This window comes from Salvelinus alpinus, chromosome 12, assembly GCF_045679555.1.
Source record: "Salvelinus alpinus chromosome 12, SLU_Salpinus.1, whole genome shotgun sequence".
Classification (NCBI taxonomy): domain Eukaryota; kingdom Metazoa; phylum Chordata; class Actinopteri; order Salmoniformes; family Salmonidae; genus Salvelinus; species Salvelinus alpinus.
Window position 1 is genome coordinate 55,451,048 of NC_092097.1, and position 27,454 is coordinate 55,478,501.

Below are 27,454 nucleotides of genomic sequence, written 5' to 3' on the forward strand. Positions count from 1 at the left end.
GTATGTTAATCACAGCATAGTTGAAATATATATGCTGCGTAGAAATCCAAAGTGTTTGGCCAGCAGAGACAGGTGGGATGTGGAGTTGCTGGGCGAAGGATAGAATGAGATGTAAAACAAATACATTTGAATGACACTGAGGGGACTGTGTTGATACAGTTGAGGCTTATGCCATGCAGGTGTGCAAATGCATACTAATTCAAATGGACATGGTGCCATACATGCACTCAAATGTTGGCCTGGCTGTTAATGGTTGTTTCTCTTATTTGGTGGTGCATGGGGCAGGGAATGGAATTATTTTATTTCTCAGAGTGGAATGTGATGGTTGAGGGGCAGCTCTTGGATGGCTGTATCGGTCAGGTCCCCCTTTGACATTGTGGGAGATTTGTCGACGTGCCTGTGACCCTGTGTGTCTCTGGATAAGAAGCTGTTAGACTAATGTGATGTTTATTAAAAGAAAAGGTCTAGCTGAATTTACACAGTAACATTTGGTTCATGATCCAACCACTTAACTATCAATGTTTGTAGGGTCTACACATTGTATAAACATTTCCACCCATCCAGGTCTGCTTTGTGACCAGATTAGCTGGTGATTAATACAAATTAGGACAATTAAGGCTGCTGATGTCATAAGTACTACCTGTCAGTGATTTGAGACGCAGGTTCAATTGATTAAAATATAGTTTGACCATCCAGATCACACCGCCTGAGGTGGTCAGGAAAGTGATCACAATGAGTATTAAACGTGTCTACATCTGCCTAAAGGTGGGCACAGATTACAAAGGCAAAGGCACGTTAGCCCCAGGTACAATTGAGACCGGTGAACACCGTGTGAGAGAATACCGGACACATGGTCAGTAATATTGGTGTGACATTTAGTAATATACAAGAGGCAACCAGTATCGTCTTCCAGCCACGTCATTTAATTCAGACCAACAACCACAGTTCAGAAATGGTTTAAGAAATGTTTCAGCACAAAATGCACAGGTTTACAATTGTCATTGAAGTTGATTTGACGGTTGGAGGAAAACAGCACGACCCGATGAAAATGTCCCAGAAGCCTTGTACATCTTCAGGTTCCCCAGGAAGATATCCTGCAAGACAAACCATCAGTACCAGCATTCTAGTTCCCAGTCATGTGTGCATGAACATATTCAACACTCACATTCAGTAACAGGTGTAAGCCACATCCAAGTACTTATAGGTTCCGACACAGGGGTCACCGAACACGGAGTTTGATACCTTGACGATACACTGGCGCTCTCCGTCACACCTGTGTGAAACAGGTAGAGGTTAACATCACAGCCAATGAGTGCCTAAAGGTATATGCACACTAAAGGTTTCAGTACCTTTCTGCCATCTTGCTGGTGGTGGATGGGCTGAGGCAGTTGGTGTTTATGAGTTGTTTATGTGGGCGCCCAATGGAACACACATCGTGTTGACGACGACCATAGTTGGCACGCTGAATATGGATCTCACCCCGAACTGAGGAAGAGAACGAAGAAAAGGATTACCAAATCTGGGTGTTTGTGTGGGATAGTGACTAACATACGTCACCACATTAATACACTGTATGGTAGTGTTGACCAGCTTACCACATAGTAGTTGAGAATCAGAGCCTTCACATATGATGCTGCTTACTGCAAGGACAAAACAGGAGTTACACAAATTAAGACACATTAGCCTGGTGAAGTGTTAGTGATGGGCACTAATAGGGAATGTTGATTTCAGGTGCATTTTAAACACGTTGGCATGAACTAAAGTATAAATAGTTAGGTGCGTCATCTTCCACCGTTACCTTGTAGTTTCACTTCCTTATGAACAGTTGGTAAGCTGGTGAAACAGGTCAACCCACTACACCAAATCTGTATTTCTATGCAGTTTGTGCTGTGCCATCTGTCAGATTAGCTATAGACCCTACCAATCTGTGGGAGTTGCGCTAGCTAGTTACCGTTCACTGAAACATTCAGTGGTAAACCAGATGAAGTGTGCACAACCATCAAATAAGCTCGAGACACTTCCCTTCCATGTTCTTGCTAGCTAATGGAGCGAGATATGTACATATAACAAGGATCAGCAGCATATGAGACAAGTCAATAAAGTTCCTTCAAAAAGGGTCGTTGCAGATGGTCGGGGTAGTCATTCAGCAGTTATGGCTTGGAGGAAGTAGAAGCCATTCAGGGTCCTGTTGGTTCCAGACTTGGTTCACCCGTACCATTTGTTATGGAGGAGCAGAGACCAGTATGACTTGGGTGGCTCGAGTCTGTATGTAGGGCCTTCAGACACACGTGGTGTCGAGATCCTGATGGCAGGGAGCCCAGCCTGAGTGATGTACTGGGCCGTACACACTACCCTCCGTAGCACCTTGCAGTCAGATGCCATACCTAGTAGTGATGCAGCCAGTCAAAAAGCTCTCAATGGTGCAGCTGTAGAATTGAGGATTGGAGGGCTGATACCAAATATTTCTAGCCTCCTGGTAGGGAGGGGCTCGGCCCTCCGTTTCCTGTAGTCCACAATCAGTTCCTTTGTCGTCTTGGCACCACACTTCCAGGTCCCTGACCTACCTATAGGCTACGCTAACTAAAGTTGTTGCCGGCTACATTTTTCAATAACCACAGCTTGTTGGCTAGCTAGGGTTAGTTAGCAGGTGAGGGTGGTTTACACTTTGAGAACCCATGCACGTATGAAACGTTGTGGCCATAAGACGGCATTTAATAAAACGTAGCTGGCAATCTAGTACCATAGGGGAACCAACCTATTCCATTCCTTTTCTAGCTATCAGCAGAGTGCACTCTTTTACAAAAAAGTAAAGTGGTTAGGAGTATTAAACAATATCCCGTCATACCGATAGTACGTTGAATCTAATTATGGATATTGGTGCCCACCACTAAGTGTTATTAGCACACATTCAGAGACTGACTTGTTTCTTGCTGTTGGACACAGGAGTATTTGATGTCCAGGTACTTGTAAGTTCCGACACAGGGGTCTCCAAAAACGAAATTGGATGCCGGCACAACACACTCGCTCTTCCCACCGCATCTGTGTGTTTCAAAGACAGGTAGAGGTCATGAGTTCCTTTCTGCCATCTTGCTGGTTAACACTAGTCAAGGAGTTCCTACAGGTAAACACAGGTTCCAGTACCTTTCTGCCATCTTGCTGGTGGTGGATTGGCTGAGGCAGTTGGTGTTTTTGAGTTGGTTTCGTGGGCGCCCAATGGAACACACATCGTGTTGACGACGACCATAGTTGGCACGCTTGATTTGAATCTTACCTCCATCTGAGGGAGATGGGGAAGAGACAATGAAAAGGAGAAAGGTGAGGGACAAAGGAGAGCCAAGTATGGGTCTCTATGGTGTAGGCTAGTAACCCTAATCTACAGTAGAAACTATCATAGGTGGTCAGTGAGTATACTGTTCAGCAGTGTGGACTAGCTTACCACATTGCAGTAAAGCATCAGAGCCTTCACACGTGATGCTGATTGCTGCCAGGACAAATACACAGGAATTACACACTACTCATATTAGGTTGGTTAAGTAGCATCATCATTATTACATACAGTACCTCCATCCGTTAGTGTACAGCAAGCTGCAGCCAGCACTGAAACAACATCACACAGCTAGTTCAGCAACATCTCACAACATATGCACTTGGACCATGAAGCTAGAATTCCGCATTTGAATTATACCTACTGGATTATAGTCAAGTTGAGCATTTGGTCTCTTATTCCAAGAATGCAACGTGACAATTATATATATTTTTTGACCAATAGAAATTGAATGTACCTCAAATCATTTAACATGTACTTCATTTACTCTCAAATACAAGGTCATACATGTTTAAATTCTAATCTGCATTACATACAGAGTTTGTATACTCACATGTGACCACCGTCAGTCTGAACATGTTCATGATGCCAGGTACAGGAGTGGAGTAACAGAGAAAATGCAACTGATGATATCTAGACTAAATACACTTGGTATTTATGTTATGTGACATGTCCTAATTAACCCAGGTGTATCACTTTGTCTCCAGGTGCACCTCATTGCAATTAGGGGCCGGCGTTTGCTGGTCTATACCTGGCTATTGGGTCAGTCTCATGGAGTTAGATAGAGGACTCTAGGTGGATAAAATCCATTTTGACATGAACATTGCCATTGAGGGCTTCCAACATTTTAAAGTAGTCATCTAGGTGGGGATCTTTGTTAAGGAAGAATCACACGGGCCACATGCAGTCGCAAAACCTTTGATCATTGCAGATATAATTTTCATGATTAGAGACAATGTATTTCCTGGTCAGTCCCTGGATGGTAGACCAGATGCTGCTGGAAGTAGTGTTGGAGGGGCAGTAGGAGGCACTCTTTCCTCTGGTCTAAAAAATATCCCAATTCCCCAGGCCTGTGATTGGGACACTGCTCTGTGTAGGGTGCTGTCATTTGGATGGGATGTTAAAACCTCTACCGCTTCTCTCCATCATTTCCGATTTTTAAAATGTTTTACAGCGAAAACACAATTTGTATTTCTATTAGCTAACCACAATAGCCAAACACACAACCGCATATTTTCACCATGTTTCCACCGCATAGGTAGCTTTCACAAAACCGACAAAATAGAGATAAAATTAGTCACTAACCAAGAAACAACTTCATCAGATGACAGTCTTATAACATGTTATACAATACATTTATGTTTTGTTTGAAAATGTGCATATTTGAGGTATAAATCATAGTTTTACATTGCAGCCACCATCAAAAAAAGCACCAAAGCAGCCAGAATAATTACAGAGAGCAATGTGAAATACATAAATACTCATCATAACACATTCTTGTGAATCCAGCCAATATTTCCGATTTTTTAAGTGTTTTACAGCGAAAACACAATATAGAATTATCTTCTTTGGGATAGGGGGGCGCTGTTTTCACTTTGTAAAAAATCGTTCCCAAATTAAACTGCCTCGTACTCAATTCTTGCTCGTACAATATGCATATTATTATTACTATTGGATAGAAAACACTCTCAAGTTTCTAAAACCGTTTGAATTATATCTGTGAGTAAAACAGAACTCATTTTGCAGCAAACTTCCTGTCATGAAGTGAAAAATCTGAAATCGAGGCTCTGTTCCAGGTTCTTCCTATTCATTTGCTTCAAATCTATGGATATACATGCACTTCATACGCCTTCCACTAGATGTCAACAGGAAGTGAGAGGTGAAATGGGGTGTATAGCTTGATCTGAGGTCAAAAGAGAGCTCTTGGAATGACATGACCCCAATTTCCTTTGTTCAGCAAGGCGCGGGAAGGAACTCTGGATTGCCTTCTGAAAATCTTTCGTTATAGACGGCTAATATCTCCGGCTTTGATTTTATTTGATAAATGTGATAATATCATCGTAAAGTATGTTTTTTCAATATAGTTTTATCAGATTATTGAAAGTTTATCGGGAGTTTTGGCGTGTTCCGTTCTCTGCGTTTGGTGGAGATGGACAGCTTCGCGCCACTTGGCTAGCTTTGGTTGTTAATTCGACAGGAAAAAAGGACATTCTAAAACCAAACAACGATTGTTCTGGACAAAGGACCCCTTGTACAAGATTCTGATGGAAGCTCAGCAAAAGTAGGAACCATTTATGATGTTATTTCGTATTTCTGTCGAAAATGTTTAGTATTATTTTCCGCCCTGATTTTGGGCGCTGTCTCACTATAACGTAAGCTGTATGTCGTACTAAAGTTATTTTTAGAATTCTAACACGGCGATTGCATTAAGAACTAGTGTGTCTTTCATTTGCTATCCAACATGTATTTTTTTGTAAAGTTTATGATGAGTTATTTGGTCAGATTAGGTGAGTGTCAGAAATATATCCGGAGATTCTGGAAAAAAGTTGCTACGTTTTCACAATGTATAACCACGGATTTCAGCTCTAAATATGCACATTTTCGAACAAACCATATATGTATTGTGTAATATGATGTTATAGGACTGTCATCTGATGAAGATTGTGAAGGTTAGTGAATAAATGTATATCTTTTGCTGTTTTTTTCGCTATCGCTACCGTTGCGTTGAATGAATGCGGTTGTGTGGCTGGCTACTGTAGTAAGCTAATATAATGCTATATTGTGTTTACGCTGTAAAACACTTAAAAAATCGGAATATTGGCTGGATTCACAAGATGTTTGTCTTTCATTTGCTGTACACCATGTATTTTTCTTAAATGTTTTATGATGAGTATTTAGGTATTTCACGTTGGTGTCTGTAATTGTTCTAGCTGCTTCGGTGCTATTTGTGATTGTAGCTGCAATGTAAAACTATGATTTATACCTGAAATATGCAAATTTTTCGAACAAAACATAGATTTATTGTATAACATGTTATAAGACTGTCATCTGATGGTTGTTTCTTGGTTAGTGACTAATTCTATCTCTATTTGGTCGGTTTTGTGCAAGCTACCTGTGCTGTGAAAGAAATGTCTGTGCTTTTTTGTATTTGGTGGTGAGCTAACATAAATATACGTGGTGTTTTCGCTGTAAAACATTTAAAAAATCGGACATGTTGGCTGGATTCACAAGATGTTTATCTTTCATTTGCTGTATTGGACTTGTTAAATATTTCAAAAAAATATTTTTTGAAATGCGCTGCCTTTTCAGTGGAATGTGGGAGGGGTTCCGCTAGCGGAACCCCGGGGCTAGACAGGTTAAATTAGCTTACCACAATAGCCAAACACACAAGATTTATTCACCGCAAAGGTAGCTTTCGCAAAAAACAGCAATACATATAAAATTAATCACTAACCTTTGGACAACTTCATCAGGTGACAGTCTTATAACATCATGTTATACAATACATTTATGTTTTGTTCAAAAATTTGCATATTTAGAGTTGGAAATCGTGATTATACATTGTGAATACGTAGCAACATTTCCCCAGAATGTCCGGAGGTATTTTGGACACTCACCTAATCTGACCAAAGAACTCATCATAAACTTTACATAAAAATACTTGTTGTATGGCAAATGAAAGATACACTGGTTCTTAATGCAACCGCTGTGTTAGATTTTTAAAAATAACTTTACCATAACATACAGCTTGCGTAATTGTGAGACAGCACTCACCAACACGGCGGAGAATAGGAGTCAACATTTTACACAGAAATACGAAATAACATCATAAATGTTTTCTTACTTTTGCTGGGCTACCATCAGAATGTTGTACAAGGAGTCCTTGGTCCAGAATAAATCGTTGTTTGGTTTTAGAATGTCCATTTCTTCTGTCGAATTCGCGCCACAATGCTAGCCAAGGTTGCTAACATTCCCATCCTCTCTTGGCGCAAAGAACGGAAAACTCCAAAAGTCCCAATAAAAGTTGAAGAAACTGATAAAACTCGGCTGAAAAAACCTACTTTATGATGTTATTATCATATGTATCAAATAAAATCAGAGCCGGAGATATTCGCCGTGTATACCGAACGATTTTCAGAAGACGATGTCGAGCTCCCCAGCGCGCCTTCGAAGACAAAGAAAATACCGGACCTGTCACTCCAAAAGCTCTCATTCGGTCTCACATCAAGCTAGACACCCCATTCAACACTCTACTGCCTGTTGACATCTAGTGGAAGGCGTATGAAGTGCATACAGATCCATAAATACAAGGCAATTGAATAGGCAAGGCCTTACACAGAGACCCATTTTCAGAATTTTCACTTCCTATATGGAAGTTTGCTGCCAAATGAGTTCTGTTTTACTCACAGATATAATTCAAACAGTTTTAGAAACTTCAGAGTGTTTTCTATCCAATAGTAATAATAATATGCATATCGTATGATCTATAACAGAGTACGAGGCACGAATTTTTCCCAAAGTGAAAACAGCGCCCCCTATTAAGAAGAAGTTAACTTCTCTAGGATAGGGGGCAGCATTTTCACATTTGGATGTGTGCCCAGAGTAAACTGCCTCCTACTAGGTCCCAGATGCTAATATATACATATTATTATTAGTATTAGTATTGGATAGAAAACACTCTGAAGTTTCTAAAACTGTTTGAATCATGTCTGTGACAATAACATAACTTATTTGTCAGGCAAAACCCCAAGGACAAACCATTCCGATTTTTTTTTTTTTAGGTCACTCTCTTTTCAATGTGTTTTCATTGGGAATCCAGATTTCTAAGGGACCTTCCTGTAGTTCCTGTCGCTTCCACTGGATGGCAACAGTCTTTAGAAATTAGTTGAGGTTTTTCCTTTGAGAAATGAAGAAGTAACCATGTTCAGAATGAGTTTCCAGTGAAGTGTACTGTTAGTTAGAGGCGCGTGACCAGAAGGCATGCTACACATTGTTTTCCTCCGGTATTGAACGACAGATCATCCCGTCTTCAATTTTATCGATTATTTACGTAAAAAAATACCAAAAGTTGTATTACAAAAGTAGTTTGAAATGTTTGGACAAAGCTTACAGGTACCTTTTGAGATATTTTGTAGTCACGTTGTGCAAGTTGGAACCAGTGTTTTTCTGGATCAAACGCGCCAAATAAATGGACATTTTGGATTTATATCAACGGAATTAATCGAACAATAGGACCATTTGTGATGTTTATGGGACATATTGGAGTGCCAACAGAAGAAGCTCGTCAATGGTAAGGCATGAATTATATCTTTATTTCTGCGTTTTGTGTCGCGCCGGGAGGGTTGAAATATGATGGTCTGTGATTGTTAGCTGGGGTGCAATCCTCAAACTTGCATCGCTTGGCAAGGACTTCAGACTATCACAGACTGCAAAAGGCAATCTTGCTGTGCCATGCCCACCAAAGCCTCCCTCTCAGACGAGCTTAACTCATTCTATGTCCGCTTCGAGGTAGACAATACCAAGTCATCATGGAGAACTCTTGCTGCTCTGAATGACCAGGTGCTTTCACTCTCCGAGGCAGACGTGAAGAAAAACTCTCAAGAGAAGGTACTCACAAAGCCGTTGGCCAAGATAGAATCTTTGGCCGCATGCTCAGAGTGTGGGCTGATCAGCTGGCGGGCATCTTCTCGGACATCTTCAACCTGTACCTGTCCTTGGCTGCAGTACCCACCTGCTTTAAGGAGACACTGAATCAACACAGGTGACCCCCAGGGGTGTGTCCTCAGTCCTCTGCTGTACTCCCTGTTCACCCATGACTGCGTAGCTTTGCACAACACCACGGTTGTAGGCCTGATAACCAACAATGACGAGTCAGTCTGTAGGGAGCAGGTATGTGAACTGGCATTGTGGTGTCATGACAACCTCTCCCTCAACGTTAGCAAAACAAAGGATTTGATTGTTGACTTTTGGAAGCCGAGGAGGGAACATACCCCGGATCCACATCAACAGGACTGCAGTAGAGAGAGTCACAAGTTTTAAGTTTCTCAGCGACTACATCACTGCGGACTCGTCATGGACCAACATGACAACAGCGTCTCTACCTTCTAAGGTGGCTGAAGAAAGTTGCCATGCTGCCTCCTCTCTAAATACTACTACTGTACCATCGAGAGCGTCCGGAGCGGATGCATCATGGCCTGGTATGGCAATTACTCCGTCCACAACTGCAAGGCACTCCAGCGGGTTAGTCAACAACACCTCTGCAACGCTGATCCTCAAGACTGGGGCCCCACACGGGTGTGTGCTCAGCCTCCTCCTGTGCTCCCTGTTCACCCATGATTGCGTGGCAACTCAATCGTCAATTTTGCTGACAACAGTGGTAGGCCTGATTAACAAAAATGACGAGACAGCCTACGGGAAGGAGTTGAGGGACCTGACGGAATGATGCCAGGAAAATAACCTCTTCCTCAATGTCAACAAAACAAAGGAGATGATCGTGGACTACTGTAGACAGCAGATTAAGCTAGTCCCCATCCATGTCAACAGGGCCGCACTGGAGAGGATGAAGAGCTTCAAGTTACTCGGCGTGCACATAACTATAAAGCTGAAATAGTCCATTCACAGAGTCAGTGTGGTGAAAGCTCAACAGCGCCTCTTCAACTTCAGGAGACTGAAGAAATGTGGCTAGTCCTCTTAGGCCCTCATGAAATTCTACATGTGCACCATTGAGACGATCATGTAGGGCTGTATCAACGCCTGGTCCGGAATTTGCAACCACAGGGCTCTCCAGATGGTGGTGCAGTCAGCCCAACGCATCACCGGGGGAACACTGCCTGCCCTCCAAGACATCTCCAGCACTCGGTGTCACAGATAGGCCATGAAGATCATCAAGGACCTCAGCCACCCGAGCCATGGCCTTGTCTCCCCGCTACCATCTAGATGTAGATGATAGTACAGGTGCATCAAAGCTAACCCTAAGAGACTAAGAAACTGGAGATAGAAGTTTCTTACTCCAGGCCATCGGACGTTGAAATAGTAACCTCTAGCCGGCCTCCGCCCAGTACCCTGCCCAAACTTAGTCACTGTTAAAAGCAGGGTACTGGGCTGATACCACCTGGTACTATACCCTGTACCATAGAGACTGCTGCCATATGTACATAGTCACTCAACACGGTTCACTTTAATAATGTTTACAGTAGAGTACCTGTACTGGGGTTCTGTGGTCACCAAACTGACTTCAAGCGCAGCGGTCTCCCTTCACAGGAGTGGCAACTGGGAACATATAAATGAACAAAATCACTCGGACCAGCCTTTCTGGACCGTGGCGGTAAAGCCTGATAAGTGCAACACCCAAAGGGCTCTCACGTTGACGGGCAAGGCACCTGTCCAGCAGCCCTGAGAATTTAAGAGGTAATTTAGGCAATTCAAGGCAATTTACTGCACATACAGTTATGCTGTGTTTGCTCAAGAGTATAATTAATTGGCTGATCCCACCTGATGACCCGGATTGAATATTGGGGTGCGTTCAGCAGGATGCAACCTTTTGGAAGGTTCAGATAACAATATGCTATTTTGAACAAATATGTCTCTCCGACATGTAGATTAAGGAAATACGTTGTCTCTATTCATGAAATTTATATCTGCAATGATCGAAGGTTTTTTGACTGAACGTGGCCCATGTAATTCTTCCTTAACGAAGAAGCACCACCTAGATGGCTACTTTAAAATGTTGGAAGCCCTCAATGGCAGTGTTCATAACAAAATGGATTTCATCCATCTAGAGTCCTCTATCTAACTCCATGAGACTGACTCAATAGCCAGGTTCAGACCAGCAAACGCCGGCCCCTAATTGCAATGAGGTGCACCTGGAGACAAAGAGATACACCTGGGTTAATTAAGACATGTCACATAACATAAATACCAGGTGTATTGGGTCTTGTTGTCATCAGTTGCATTTTCTCTGTTACTACCACTCCTGTACCTGGAATCATGCGCATGTTCAGACTGATGGCGGCCACATGTGAGTATACAAAATCTGTATCTGATGCAGATTAGAATTTAAATATATTCGATCAAATGTTTGTAATAGAAGTACATGTCATATGATTTGAGGGACATTCAGTTCCTATTGGGCAAAAAAGTATTCAAAACAAAATCATATAACAAATGTCACATTTTGTGCCTGGAATAAGAGACCAAATGCTCAACTTGACTATAATACACTTAGTATAACTGAAATGCTGGAGTATAGAGACCAATGCTGAATTCTAGCTTCATGGTCCAAGTGCATATGATGTTGAATGTTGCTGAACTAGCTGTGTGATGTTGTTTCAGTGCTGGCTGCAGCTTGCTGTACACTAACGGATGGAGGTACTGTATGTAATAATGATACTACTTAACCAAACTAATGTGAGTGGTGTGTAATTCCTGTTTATTTGTCCTGGCAGCAATCAGCATCACGTGTGAAGGTTCTGATGCTTTACTGCAATGTGGTAAGCTAGTCAACCCTACAGTATACTCACCGACCACCTATGATAGTTTCTACTGTAGATTAGCATCACTAGCCCACACCATAGACACCCAGGCTTGGCTCCTTTGTCCCTCACCTTTCTCCTTTTAATTCTCTCTTCCCCATCTCCCTCAGATGGAGGTAGGATTCAAATCAGGCGTGCCAACTATGGTCGTCGTCAACACGATATGTGTTCCATTGGGCGCCCCGATAACCAACTCACCGACAACAACTGCCTCAGCCAATCCACCACCAGCAAGATGGCAGAAAGGTACTGGAACCTGTGTTTACCTGTAGGAACTCCTTGACTAGTGTTAACCAGCAAGATGGCAGAAAGGAACTCATGACCTCTACCTGTCTTTGAAACACACAGATGCGGTGGGAAGAGCGAGTGTGTTGTGCCGGCATCCAATTTCGTTTTTGGAGACCCCTGTGTCGGGACTTACAAGTACCTGGACATCAAATACTCCTGTGTCCAACAGCAAGAAACAAGTCAGTCTCTGAATGTGTGCTAATAACACTTAGTGGTGGGCACCAATATCCATAATTAGATTCAACGTACTATCGGTATGACGGGATATTGTTTAATACTCCTACCCACTTTACTCTTTTGTAAAAGAGTGCACTCTGCTGATAGCTAGAAAAGGAATATAATAGGTTGGTTCCCCTATGATACTAGATTGCTAGCTACGTTTTATTAAATGCCGTCTTATGGCCACAACGTTTCATATGTGCATGGGTTTCTCAACGTGTAAACCACCCTCACCTGCTAACTAACCCTAGCTAGCCAACAAGCTGTGGTTATTGAGAAATGTAGCCGGCAACAACTTTAGTTAGCGTAGCCTATAGGGAGGTCAGGGACCTGGAAGTGTGGTGCCAAGACGACAATGGAACTGATAGTGGACTACAGGAAACGGAGGGCCGAGCCCCTCCCTACCAGGAGGCTAGAAATATTTGGTATCAGCCCTCCGATCCTCAATTCTACAGCTGCACCATTGAGAGGTTTTTGACTGCCTGCATCACCACTAGGTATGGCATCTGACTGCAAGGTGCTACAGAGGGTAGTGTGTACGGCCCAGTACATCACTCAGGCTGGGCTCCCTGCCATCAGGATCTCGACACCACGTGTGTCTGAAGGCCCTACATACAGACTCGAGCCACCCAAGTCATACTGGTCTCTGCTCCTCCATAACAAATGGTACGGGTGCACCAAGTCTGGAACCAACAGGACCTTGAACGGCTTCTACTTCCTCCAAGCCATAAAACTGCTGAATGACTACCCTGACCATCTGCATTGACCCTTTTTGCAGTAACCTTTTCGACTTGTCTCATATGCTGCTGCTGTTCCTTGTTTATGTACATATCTCGCTCAATTAGCCAGCAAGAACATGGAAGGGAAGTGTCTCAAGCTTATTTGAATGTTGTGCACACTTCATCTGGTTTACCACAATGTTTCAGTGAACGGTAACTAGCTAGCGCAACTCCCACAGATTGGTAGAGACTATAGCTAATCTGACAGATGGCACAGCACAAACTGCATAGAAATACAGATTTGGTGTAGCAGGTCGACCTGTTTCACCAGCTTACCAACTGTTCATAAGGAAGTGAAACAAGGTAACGGTGGAAGATGACGCACTTTACTTCATGCCAACACGTTTAAAATGCGCCTGAAATCAACATTCCCTATTGGTGCCCATCGCTAATGTGTGTCTTAATTTGTGTGGTGTAACTCCTGTGTCCTTGCAGTAAGCAGCATCATATGTGAAGGCTCTGATTCTCAACTACTATGTGGTAAGCTGGTCAACACTACCGTACAGTTTAATCATGTGGTGACGTATGTTAGTCACTAGCCCACACAAACACCCAGATTTGGTAATCCTTTTCTTTGTTCTCTTCCTCAGATCGGGGTGAGATCCATATTCAGCGTGCCAACTATGGTCGTCGTCGACACGATGTGTGTTCCATTGGGCGCCCACAAAACCAACTCAAAAACACCAACTGCCTCAGCCCATCCACCACCAGCACAATGGCAGAAAGGTACTGGAACCTTGAGTGTGCATTTACCTGTAGGCACTCATTGGCTGTGATGTTAACCTCTACCTGTTTCACACAGGTGTGACGGAGAGCGCCAGTGTATCGTCAAGGTATCCAACTCCGTGTTCGGCGACCCCTGTGTCGGAACCTATAAGTACTTGGATGTGGCTTACACCTGTTACTGAATGTGAGGTTTGTATATGTTCATGTACACATGACTGGGAACTAGAATGCTGGTACTGATGGTTTGTCTTGCAGGATATCTTCCTGGGGAACCAGAAGATGTACAAGGCTTCTGGGATATCGTCATCAGGTCGTGCTGTTTTCAACCAAATCAACTTCAGTGACTGTAAACCTGTGTATTTTCTAAGCATTTCTTAAACAATTTCTGAACTGTGGTTGTTGGTCTGAATTAAATGACGTGGCAAAAAGACATGACTGGTAGCCTCTTGTATATTACTAAATGTCACATCAATATTACTGACTGTGTCCTTTTCTCGCCTTTCACCGGACTCATTTGTACCTGCCGCTAATGTGCAATTGTCTGGATGTTGGTATTCTGTGCCCACCTTTAAGCAGTGATCTGGATGGTCAAACTATTTATAAATCAAATGTATCTTCCCCTCAAACCACTGACAGGTAGTACCGTTGACATATGGCAGCAGGCCCCATGGTCCTAATTTGTATGCGTCACCATCTAATCTGGTCACAAAGCAGACCTGGACGGGTTAGACATTGTTATACAATGTGTAGAACCTACAAACGTTGATCATTAAGTAATTGGATCACATCATAAACCAAATGTTACCGAGAAGTGTAAATTAAGCTGGAGGCTATTTCTTCTCAGAAACATACTTGCAGGGAAATTGCCCAACTACCCATTAGTCATTTAACACCCTCTGATCCAGAAATGTAAACGGGGTCAAGGGCACATGGACAGATCTCCCACACTGTCAAACACATGGGCCCAACAGTTCCAAGAGCAGCCCCTCAACCATCAGATTCCAGCCAGAGAATAAATAGAATTCCATTCCCTGCCCCACCAACGAACAAAAGAAACAACCATGAAAAACATCCAGGACAATACAACAGCATGGCCAACAATGTTTGAGTGCATGTATGGCACCATGTCCATCTTGGTGCATTTGAATGAGTATGCATTTGTACAAACACCTGCATGGCATCAGCCTCAATTTTATCCACACAACCTCTCATGTATTTACCTTTTATACAGAGTTTATTTTTCATCTGTCATTCTATCCTTTGCCCAGCAACTCCACTCCGGCTTGTCTCCAATTCCACATCAGTCCTCAGCTTCCCTTAGCCCATCTCAACTGGCAACCCTTTTGGGATTTCTATGCAGCATATCTAATTGAATAGACTCTACAGTGAGTTAATCTTTTACTAAGAGCGTTAGTATATTAGTAATTGACTGACCTGGTCTCCAAATCTTCAGTATTTCTAGGGTCAATTTTAGTTCAATGTTATGCATTTTCAGCCATTCCTGACCGGCTGCTTGACAATACCAAAATAAATGGTCAATTCTGTATCCTCACAACAAAATCTGCAGCGCTTCGATGATTGTATGCCCCAAATATTCAGCATATTATTGGCAAGAATTCCATAAAACTTTAGCTGATAAGCACAAGTCTTGAATCAACTCACACCCTGTACCATGGAATTAGTAAATCAAAATCTCTTCCCAACAATTTTGCAATCTGTATGGCACAGATGTCAACATCCTGGTCATCAAATAAAACTGGCATACATTCCTATTTATGCAATTTTTTTTCTCTCTGCAAGGTTTGGTCTTTTATATTGGGCAGAGAGACCAGTTCCCTACCTCCTGCTGCCACCTGCCTCCATTTTTGGGGAAATGCTGTAATAAATTGGTTATAATCTGGGATTGAGCAGACCTTTCCATATAATTCTGATAACTCCATGAAAGACAACTCTACCCTTCTAATTGACAATATCATTTAAAAACAAATACTCTTTCCCATAAATATAGGTATTTTATAAACCAGCACATTTGAGTAGTGCCATACTATTTGTAATATTTGTTCTATCCTTTCAGGGGGATGCAATTGAAATTGTAGCCAGTTCTGCAATGCTTGTTTGAAAAAGAGAAATTCTTTGAAAAAAGTCTAATTAATTCATTTGCAATTAATCAAAATGAGACACGGAAATCTGTACTCAGGCCAAAAAGGCTATTTTAAACAACGGATTAGCTTTTCTTAGTAATCAACTTGAGAATATATTTAGGGTTCAAGTAGAACTTTTCAATAAGTGAAGCTTTTAGAGATGTTTAGTGCTTTTATATTTAATAATCTCAACACACCCAATTCATATTACTATTAATTGCATAGCGAGCTAGTTAATTGTATAGCGAGCCTGCATACAACCCTGCATCCAACTGATGCTATGTTTCTTAACTTCTTGTCAATACGGGGGCGCTGTTTTCACTTTGGAAAAAATCGTGCCCAAATGAAACGGCCTCGTACTCTGTTCTAGATCATACAATATGCATATTATTATCACTATTGGATAGAAAACACTCAAGTTTCTAAAACTGTTTGAATTATATCTATGAGTAAAACAGAACTCATTTTGCAGCAAACTTCCATACATGAAGTGAAAAATCTGAAAACGAGGCTCTGTTTCAGGGCCTGCCAATTCAACTCGCTTTTATTTATCGATATGCATGCACTTCATACGCCTTCCACTAGATGTCGACAGGCAGTGGAAGGTGGAATGGGGTGTCTAGCTTGATCTGAGGCCGAACAAGAGCTTTTGGAGTGACAGGTCCGGTATTTTCTTTGTCTTCGACGGCGCGCGAGGGACCTCGACATTGTCTTCTGAAAAGCGTTCGGTATACACGGCGAATATCTCCGGCTCTGATTTTATTTGATACATATGATAATAACATCATAAAGTAGGTTTTTTCAACCGAGTTTTATCAGTTTATTCAACGTTTATTGTGACTTTTGGAGTTTTCCGTTCTTTGCGCCAAGAGAGGATGGGAATGTTAGCAACCTTGGCTAGCATTGTGGCGCAAATTCGACAGAAGAAATGGACATTCTAAAACCAAACAACGATTTATTCTGGAAATAGGACTCCTTGTACAACATTCTGATGGAAGCTCAGCAAAAGTAAGACAACATTTATGAAGTTATTTCGTATTTCTGTGTAATATGTTGATGTCTATTCTCCGCCGTGTTGATGAGCACTGTCTCACAATAACCCAAGCTGTATGTTGTGGTAAAGTTATTTTAAAAAATCTAACACAGCGGTTGCATTAAGAACCAGTGTATCTTTCATTTGCCATACAACACGTATTTTTATGTAAAGTTTATGATGAGTTCTTTGGTCAGATTAGGTGAGTGTCCAAAATATCTCCGGAGATTCTGGTGAATCGTTGCTACGTTTTCACAATGTATAACCAGGATTTGCAGCTATAAATATGCACATTTTCGAACAAAACATACATGTATTGTATAACATGATGTTATAAGACTGTCATCTGATGAAGTTTTCCAAAGGTTAGTGATTCATTTTATATCTTTTGCTGGTTTTTGCGAAAGCTACCTTTGCGGTGAATAAATGCGTTTGTGTGTTTGGCTATTGTGGTAAGCTAATATAATTCTATATTGTGTTTTTGCTGTAAAACACTAAAATAATCGGAAATATTGGCTGGATTCACAAGATGTTTATCTTTCATTTGCTGTACACCATGTATCTTTCATATATGTGTTATGATGAGTATTTAGGTATTTCACGTTGCTCTCTGTAATTATTCTGGCTGCTTTGGTGCTATTTTTGATGTTGGCTGCAATGTAAAACTATGATTTATACCTCAAATATGCACATTTTCGAACAAAACATAAATGTATTGTATAACATGTTATAAGACTGTCATCTGATGAAGTTGTTTCTTGGTTAGTGACAAATTTTATCTCTATTTTGTCAGTTTTGTGAAAGCTACCTATGCGGTGGAAACATGGTGAAAATATGCGGTTGTGTGTTTGGCTAAAAGATGTTTATCTTTCATTTGCTGTATTGGACTTGTGATTTCATGAAAATTATATTATATGATATCGCTGTCCCATTAGGCTAGGCTATGCTAGTCAGCTTTTTTGATGAGGAGGATCCCGGATCCGGGAGGGTGATGAAGTAGAGGTTTTAACCTTCAGAGGTCATTCAATTCAATTTTCAACAACAATAAAAAAGCAGTTTCTGGCTAAAGAGACAGGACTAACAAGGGAAATACATTCTCTAATCGTACAGGAAGCAAAATAAAAACGAAAGAGATACAAAATAAACTAAAGGAAAAACAAAAAGAAATGGATGAACTTATTCTAGAACCAATCTAATGTAATCTATTACAAAAATAAAGTTACCTGTGATTCTCCAAATTATATTGTAAAGGAGGAAGCTAAATGATCAAAAGTTGGCGCATACAGAGATGGTCGCCTCGTTTCAAGTCCTTTGTAAATTATGTAGTAATTTGTGGACGAAATTAGGGCACGAGTTGCCTTCCAGAGAGACATCAGACATTGTAACATTCTATGTTTCACGGAAACATTGCTCACTCGGGATATGTTGTCAGAGTCGATACAGCCATCGGGTTTCTTCATGCGTCACGCCGACAGAAAAAAACATCTCTCTGGTAAGTGGAAGGGTGGTGGTTTATGAACATACAGTAACTCAAGTCCTTTTGTTCACCTGATCTAGAAATCCTTACAGTCAAATGCCGACCGCATTATCTCCCAAGACAATTCTCTTTGATTATAGTCACGGCAGTATATACTCCCCCCCCCCCTTCCCCCGGTTATCATATATCCTCAGGCTGATTTATTGAAGCTGGGGATGTTAGGAAAGCTATTTTGAGAACAAGAATACCTCAATTTTACCAGCACATTGACTTTCGTACCTGCTCGAGCAAAACACTCGACCACTGTTAATCTAACTTCCGCGATGCATACAAGGCCCTCCCCCGCCCTCCTTTCGGCAAATCCAACCACGACTCCATCTTGCTCATACCGCCCTATAGGCAGAAACTCAAGCAGGATGTACCCGTGACTAAAACCATTCAACGCTGGTCTGACCCATCGGAATTGACGCTTCAAGATTGTTTTGATCACGTGGACTGGAAAATATTCCGGGAAGCCTCAGACAATAAAATCGATTTATACGCCGACTCTGTGAGTGAATTTATTAGAATGTGCATTGGAGAGGTTGTACCCAGTGTTACTATTAAAACCTACCCCAACCAGAAACTGTGGATAGAAGGCAGCATTCGCCCAAAACTGAAAGCGCAAACCACCGCATTCAACCATGGAAAGAGGTCGGGGAATAAAGCTGAATATAAACAGTGTAGTTATTCCCTCTGCAAGGCAACCAAACAAGCAGAATGTCAGTATAGGGACAAAATGGAATCGCAATTCAATGGCCCAGACAAGAGACGAATGTGGCAGGGTCTACAGGCAATTACGGACTAGAAATGTATTCATAAAATGCCTGGATGTTTACAATTTCGGTGATAATTTTAGAAATGGGTAAAAGTACTGGATAGCAACCCCAGGTGTAAAATACTAAATATCGGCTACTTCTCAGAGAGTTTTGAATTGTCAAGAAGAGTTAAACAAGGGTGTCCGCTGTCACCATATCTATTCGTTATGGCCATCGAAATGCCAGCCTTTAAATCATATCAAATAACAACATTAGAGGATTAGAAATCCAAGGCATAGAAACAAAGGTGTCCATGTATGCCGATTACTCAAGTTTTATATTTAGTCTGCTAGCTAGATCCCTGTAATGTCTCATTGAAGATCTAGATAACTTTTCTGGACTCTCTGGACTAAAACCTAATTATGAGAAGTGTACAATACTACGTATTGGATCTTTAAAAAATACAACTTTTACATTACTATGCAGTTCATATTTAAAATGGGCTGACGGTGAAGTAGAAATGATTGGTATTCATATGAAAAAATATTAAATGAGCCCTACACAATGAATAAGCCCTACACAATTTAAACAGAAAACAGCTTTATCTGGGACGCTAAACCAGAGAAGATACAGTGTGCCTATCAATATTTATCCATTTGTATATTTGTATTTAAACAGGTAAGTTGTCTGAGAACACATAAGTTGTCTGAGCCAATTCTAAAACGGGGATGATTAGGTGGCCATGATGGTATGAAGGACAGATTGGGAATTTAGCCAGGACACTGTGGTTAACACCCCTACTCTTGCGATCAGTGCCATGGGATCTTTAGTGACCACAGAGAGTCAGGACACCCATGTAACGTCCCATCCAAAAGACGGCACCCTACTGCCTTTGGTCATTGGAATATGTTTTAGACAAGAGGAAAGGGTGCCTCCTACTGACCCTCCAACACCACTTCCAGAAGCATCTGTTCTCCCATCCAGAGACTTACCAGGACCAACCCTGCTTAGCTTAGCTTCAGAAGCAAACCAGCAGCGGGATGATGGGTGGTATGCAGGCCTAGCTGGCTATATAATGAATATGAATTGGGTGTTGTGAGGTTATTAAATATAAAAGCACTAACATCTCTAAAATCTTCACTTAGTCAAAAGATGTATTTGAACCCTAAATGGTTCTCAAGTAAAAAACTAAGAAAAGTTAATCCACTGTTTAAATAGCGCTTTTGCCTGTGTACAGATTTCGATGTCTCATTTTTGATTGATTGTAAATGATACCTTTTTCTAAGTATCTCTCTTTTTCAAACAAGCATTGCGGAGCTGGCTACAATTTAAATTTCATCCACCTGAAAAGATAGAACAAATATTAATGCTGAATTTAAATGTGCTGGTTTATAAAATACCTGTATTTATGGGAAACAGTTTGAAAAGGGTAATTTGTTATTAAATGATATTGTAAATTGGAATGGGTGAGTTGTCTTTTATAGAGTTATCAGAAATATATGGAAAGGTCTGCTCAGTCCAAGATTATAACCACTTGATTACAGCATTACACCAACAATGGAGGCAGGTGGCAGCAGAAGGAGGTAGGGAAGTGGTCTGTCTGCCCAATTTAAAGGATCAAAACATGCAGCGGAATAAAAATAGCATAAATAGGAATGTATACCAGTTTCATTTGAGGACCAGGATGTTGATATGTGCCATACAGATTGCAAAATTGTTGGGAAGAGATTCCGCTCGATGATTCAAGACTTGTGCTTTTCAGCTAATGCAGATTTCGTAGTGAGAATACAGAATCATTTGACCATTTATTTTAGTATTGCCCTCGAGTAGGTTCTCAGGAATAGCTGAAAATGCAAAACATTGATCTAAAATTGACCCTAGATATGGAGATCAATTACTAATAGTATTAACGTTTTTCCAACAGTCTGTAGAGTCTATTCAATAGAAATGGTATGTTAATCACATCGTTGAAATATGCTGCATCAAAATCCAAAGTGTGTGGCAAGCAGAGACAGGTGGGATGGGCTAAGGGAAGCTGAGGGTTGGGATGTGGAATTGGAGACAGGTGAAGTTGCTGGGCGAAGGATAGAATGAGATGTAAAATACATTCCAGATAAAACCAATACATTTGAATGACACGGAGGGGCTGTGTTGATAGTTGAGGCTTATGCCATGCAGGTCTTTGTACAAATGATTACTCAGATGGACATGGTGCCATACATGCACTCAAACATTGTTGGCCTGGCTGTTCATGGTTGTTTCTCTTATTTGGTGGTGCATAGGGCAGGGAATAGAATTATTTTATTTCTCAGGGTGGAATGTGATGGTTGAGGGCCAGCTCTTGGATGGCTGTATCGGTCAGGTCCCCCTTCAACATTGTGGGAGATTTGTCGACGTGCCTGTGACCCTGTGTGTCTCTGGATAAGAAGCTGTTAGACTAATGTGATGTAGTTGGGCAGCTTCACTGGAAGTATGTTTATTAAGAGAAGAAAGAGTCTAGCTGAATTTACACAGTAACATTTGGTTCCTGATCCAACCACTTAACTATCAATGTTTGTAGGGTCTAAACAGTGTATAAAAATGTCTCACCCATCCAGGTCTGTTTTGTGACCAGCTTAGCAGGTGATTAATACAAATTAGGACCATTAAGGCTGCTGATGGTATAAGTACTACCCGTCAGTGATTTTAGAGGCAGGTTCTATTGATTTAAAAATTGTTTGACCATCCAGATCACACCGCCTGAGGTGGTCAGGAAAGAGATCACAATGAGTATTAAACTTGTCTACAACTGCCTAAAGGTGGGCACAGATTACAGACAAAGACAAAGGCACGTTAGCCCCAGGTACAAATGAGTCCGGTGAACACCGTGTAAGAGAGAATACCGGACACATGGTCAGTAATATTGGTGTGACATTTAGTAATATACAAGAGGCAACCAGTATCGTCTTCCAGCCACGTCATTTAATTCAGACCAACAACCAGTTCAGAAATTGTTTAAGAAATGTTTCAGCACAAAATGCACAGGAAGTTGATTTGGCAGTTGGAGGAAAACAGCACGGCCCGATGAAAATGTCCCAGAAGCCTTGTACATCTTCAGGTTCCCCAGGAAGATATCCTGCAAGACAAACCATCAGTACCAGCATTCTAGTTCCCAGTCATGTGTGCATGAACATATACAAACCTCACATTCAGTAACAGGTGTAAGCCACATCCAAGTACTTATAGGTTCCGACACAGGGGTCGCCGAACACGGAGTTGGATACCTTGACGATACACTGGCGCTCTCCGTCACACCTGTGTGAAACAGGTAGAGCTTAACATCACAGCCAATGAGTGCCTACAGGTATATGCACACTAAAGGTTCCAGTACCTTTCTGCCATTGTGCTGGTGGTGGATGGGCTGAGGCAGTTGGTGTTTTTGAGTTGGTTTTGTGGGCGCCCAATGGAACACACATCGTGTTGACGACGACCATAGTTGGCACGCTGAATATGGATCTCACCCCGATCTGAGGAAGAGAACGAAGAAAAGGATTACCAAATCTGGGTGTTTGTGTGGGCTAGTGACTAACATACGTCACCACATGAATACACCGTACGGTAGTAATGACCAGCTTACCACATAGTAGTTGAGAATCAGAGCCTTCACATATGATGCTGCTTACTGCAAGACAACACAGGAGTTACACCACACTGGCCAGACATACATTAGCCTGGTGAAGTGTTAGTGATGGGCACTAATAAGGTATGTTGATTTCAGGTGCATTTTAAGCATGTCAGCATGAACTAAAGTATAAAAAGTTAGGTGTGTCATTTTCCACCGTTAACTTGTAGTTTCAATTCCTTATGAGCAGTTCTCAAAATACTTACATTTTAAGCAAACTGGCGAAAAATAAGTCAACCCGCTAGACCAAATATGTCTTTCTATGCAGTTTGTGCTGTGACATCTGTCAGATTAGCTATAGTCTCTACCAATCTGTGTGAGTTGCGCTAGCTAGTTACCGTTCACTGAAACATATTCAGTTGTAAACCAGATTAAGTGCACAACCATCAAATAAGCTTGAGAAACTTCCCTGCCATGTTCTTGCTGGCTAAATGATCTAGATACGTAAATAAAATGAGGAACAGCAGCATAGTCAAAGACGTTACTTCAAAAAGGGTCAATGCAGATGGTCGGGGTAGTCATTCAGCCGTTTTATGGCTTGGGGGAAGTACAAGCCGTTCAGGGTTCTGTTGGTTCCAGACTTAGTGAATCCGTACCATTTTTCATGGAGTAGCAGAGACCAGTATGACTTGGGTGGCTCGAGTCTGTATGTAGGGCCTTCAGACACACGTGGTGTCGAGATCCTGATGGCAGGGAGCCCAGCCTGAGTGATGTACTGGACCGTACACACTACCCTCTGTAGCACCTTGCAGTCAGATGCCATACCTAGTGGTGATGCAGGCAGTCAAAAACCTCTCAATGGTGCAACTATAGAATTGAGGATCGGAGGGCTGATACCAAATATTTCTAGCCTCCTGGTAGGGAGGGGCTCGGCCCTCCGTTTCCTGTAGTCCACAATCAGTTCCTTTGTCGTCTTGGCACCACACTTCCAGGTCCCTGACCTCCCTATAGGATACGCTAACTAAAGTTCTTGATGGCTACATTTGTCTATAACCACAGCTTGTTGGCTAGCTAGGGTTAGATAGCAGGTGAGGGTGGTTTACACGTTGAGAAACACATGCATGTATGAAACACGCTGTGGCAATACACAGCATTTAATAAAACCTAGTTAGCAATCATGCCACAGTCATACCAATAGTAAGTTGCATCTAATTATGTATATTGGTGCCCACCACTAAGTGTTATTAGCACACATTCAGAGACTGACTTGTTTCTTGCTGTTGGACACAGGAGTATTTGATGTCCAGGTACTTGTAAGTCCCGACACAGGGGTCTCCAAAAACGAAATTGGATGCCGGCACAACACACTCGCTCTTCCCACCGCATCTGTGTGTTTCAAAGACAGGTAGAGGTCATGAGTTCCTTTCTGCCATCTTGCTGGTTAACACTAGTCAAGGAGTTCCTACAGGTAAACACAGGTTCCAGTACCTTTCTGCCATCTTGCTGGTGGTGGATTGGCTGAGGCAGTTGGTGTCGGTGAGTTGGTTATCGGGGCGCCCAATGGAACACATATCGTGTTGACGACGACCATAGTTGGCACGCCTGATTTGAATCTTACCTCCATCTGAGGGAGATGGGGAAGAGAGAATTAAAAGGAGAAAGGTGAGGGACAAAGGAGCCAAGCCTGGGTGTCTATGGTGTGGGCTAGTGATGCTAATCTACAGTAGAAACTATCATAGGTGGTCGGTGAGTATACTGTTCAGCAGTGTGGACTAGCTTACCACATTGCAGTAAAGCATCAGAGCCTTCACACGTGATGCTGATTGCTGCCAGGACAAATAAACAGGAATTACACACCACTCACATTAGTTTGGTTAAGTAGTATCATTATTACATACAGTACCTCCATCCGTTAGTGTACAGCAAGCTGCAGCCAGCACTGAAACAACATCACACAGCTAGTTCAGCAACATTCAACATCATATGCACTTGGACCATGAAGCTAGAATTCAGCATTGGTCTCTATACTCCAGCATTTCAGTTATACTAAGTGTATTATAGTCAAGTTGAGCATTTGGTCTCTTATTTCAGGCACAAAATGTGACATTTGTTATATGATTTTGTTTTGAATACTTCTTTGCCCAATAGGAACTGAATGTCCCTCAAATCATATGACATGTACTTCAATTACAAACATTTGGTCATATATATTTAAATTCAAATCTGCATCAGATACAGATTTCGTATACTCACATGTGACCACCGTCAGTCTGAACATGCGCATGATTCCAGGTACAGGAGTGGTAGTAACAGAGAAAATGCAACTGATGATAACAAGACCCAATACACCTGGTATTTATGTTATGTGACATGTCTTAATTAACCCAGGTGTATCTATTTGTCTCCAGGTGCACCTCATTGTAAATAGGGGCCGGCGTTTGCTGGTCTATACCTGGCTTTTGGGCCAGTCTCATGGAGTTAGATAGAGGACTCTAGGTGGATAAAATCCATTTTGACATGAACATTGCCATTGAGTGCTTCCAACATTTTAATGTAGTCATCTAGGTGGGGATCTTTGTTAAGGAAGAATCACACCGGCCACATTCAGTTGCAAAACCTTTGAGCATTTCAGATATACATTTCACGATTAGAGACAATGTTTTTAATTATTCTACATCTCGGAGAGACACATTTGTTAAACACAGCATATTTTTTTTAGAACCTTCCAAAATGTTGCAACTTGCTGAATGCACCCCATTATTCATTTCTCCATTATTTAGTATACATTGCCAGCAGCATACCACCCTGCATACCACTGCTGGCTTGCTTCTGAAGCTAAGCAGGATTGGTCCATGTCAGTCCCTGGATGGGAGCCCAGATGCTGCTGGAAGTGGTGTTGGAGGGCCAGCAGGAGGCACTCTTTCCTCTGGTCTAAAAAATATCCCAAGGCCCCAGGGATGTGATTGGGGACACTGCTCTGTGTAGGGTGCTGTCATTTGGATGGGATGTTAAACGGGTGTCCTGACTCTCTGAGATCATTAAAACCTCTTCAACAGCCAGTGAAACTGCTGGGTGCCAAATACAGAAATACTTATTATAAAAATTCAGAAAAAAAACATTTTACATAGGTTTAAAGATTAACTTCTTGTGAAGCCAACCACGGTGTCAGATTTAAAAAATGCTTTACGGCGAAAGAATACCTTACGATTATTTGAGAACATAGCCCACTAGACAAATCATTACAAACAGTAGCCAGCCAAGTAGAACAGTTACACATGTCAGAAATATCGATAAAATAAATTCCTTACCTTTGATGATCTTCATATGGTTGCACTCAGCAGACATTCATTTACACAATAAATGTTCCTTTTGTTCGATAAATCTCTTTATATCCAAAAACCTCCGTTTTGTTAGCGCGTTTTCTTCAGTAATCCACAGGCTCAAACGCAGTCAAAACAGGAAGACAAAAAAATCTAAATTGTATCCGTAAAGTTCATAGAAACATGTCAAACGATGTTTATATTCAAACCTCAGGTTGTTTTTAGCCTAAATAATCGATAATATTTCAACCGGACAATAACGTCGTCAATTTAAAAGGTAAACAAGAAACGCACTCTCTCGGTCGCGCGCATGAAAAAGCTCTGTGACATTTTAGGGTCCACTCATTCAGACTGCTCTTACTTCCTCATTTTTCAGAATACAAGCCTGAAACAATTTCTAAAGACTGTTGACATCTAGTGGAAGGCATAGAAACTGCAATTTGAGTCCTAAGTCAATATATACTGTAATGGCATTGAATAGAAAAAATAAAAAATAAATAAAAAAAACGGCTTCCTGAATGGATTTTTCTCAGGTTTTCGCCTGCCAACTCAGTTCTGTTATACTCACAGACACTATTTTAACAGTTCTGGAAACTTTTGAGTGTTTTCTATCCAAATCTACCAGTTATATGCATATCATATCTTTTGGGCCCGAGAAGCAGGCAGTTTAATTTTGGCATGCATTTCATCCAAAATTCCGAATGCTGCCCCCTACCCTAGTGAAGTTAAAGATCCCATGGCACTTATCGTAAGAGTAGGGGTGTTAACTTTGGTGTCCTGACTAAATTCCCAATCTGGCACCCAAACCATCACGGTCACCTAAGAATCCCCAGTTTACGATTGGCTCATTCATCCCCCTCCTCTCCCCTGTAACTATTCCCCAGGTCGTTGTTGTAAATGAGAATGTGTTCTCAGTCGATTTACCTGGTAAAATAACAGATAAATAAAATTAAAATGATTCAATCATGAGGGATCAGCCAATTAATTATACTCTTGTGCAAACACTGCATAACTGTTGGTGGCAGTAAATTGCCAGATTTGGCTTCATACAGTCCCTTTTCAAACAAAACACTCTGTTGTGCTGTGCATCCTTTTAGTGTCTTTGTCAACTCATAGAAATTATAGAAGAAATGGTCTAATTTAATCAAATGAATATTGTCTCTATTGTCTCTAATGTAATTACATATGTTATTGGATTGGAATGGAGCTGCCCGTGG

The 27,454-nt window shown here is 41.6% G+C and overlaps 2 protein-coding genes across 3 annotated transcripts; one reads left to right on the top strand and one right to left on the bottom strand.

The window, feature by feature from the left end:
• Window positions 1-900: 900 nt before the first annotated feature.
• On the bottom strand, window positions 901-25,244 carry LOC139536488 (rhamnose-binding lectin-like). Its single transcript, XM_071337043.1, has 18 exons — window positions 25,171-25,244; window positions 24,821-24,856; window positions 24,699-24,743; window positions 24,406-24,541; window positions 24,185-24,303; window positions 22,933-22,977; window positions 22,687-22,822; window positions 22,507-22,610; window positions 8,941-9,056; window positions 3,879-3,948; window positions 3,562-3,597; window positions 3,437-3,481; window positions 3,142-3,277; window positions 2,921-3,039; window positions 1,596-1,640; window positions 1,350-1,485; window positions 1,166-1,273; window positions 901-1,094 (listed from the first exon to the last, which is right to left on the bottom strand). Exons 1-17 carry the CDS (start codon window positions 25,199-25,201, stop codon window positions 1,168-1,170), a joined length of 1,461 nt encoding a protein of 486 aa, XP_071193144.1. The 5' UTR covers window positions 25,202-25,244; the 3' UTR covers window positions 901-1,094; window positions 1,166-1,167.
• Window positions 11,263-14,296, top strand: LOC139536381 (L-rhamnose-binding lectin CSL3-like). Of its 2 annotated transcripts, none has more exons than XM_071336878.1 (9): window positions 11,263-11,342; window positions 11,657-11,692; window positions 11,770-11,814; window positions 11,967-12,102; window positions 12,205-12,323; window positions 13,578-13,622; window positions 13,733-13,868; window positions 13,945-14,057; window positions 14,124-14,296. In XM_071336878.1, exons 1-8 carry the CDS (start codon window positions 11,312-11,314, stop codon window positions 14,048-14,050), a joined length of 654 nt encoding a protein of 217 aa, XP_071192979.1. In that variant the 5' UTR covers window positions 11,263-11,311; the 3' UTR covers window positions 14,051-14,057; window positions 14,124-14,296. The 2 variants fall into 2 exon arrangements, with proteins under 2 accessions (XP_071192979.1, XP_071192980.1); XM_071336879.1 differs by having other exon boundaries at window positions 11,267-11,342; window positions 13,945-14,052.
• Window positions 25,245-27,454: the final 2,210 nt, after the last annotated feature.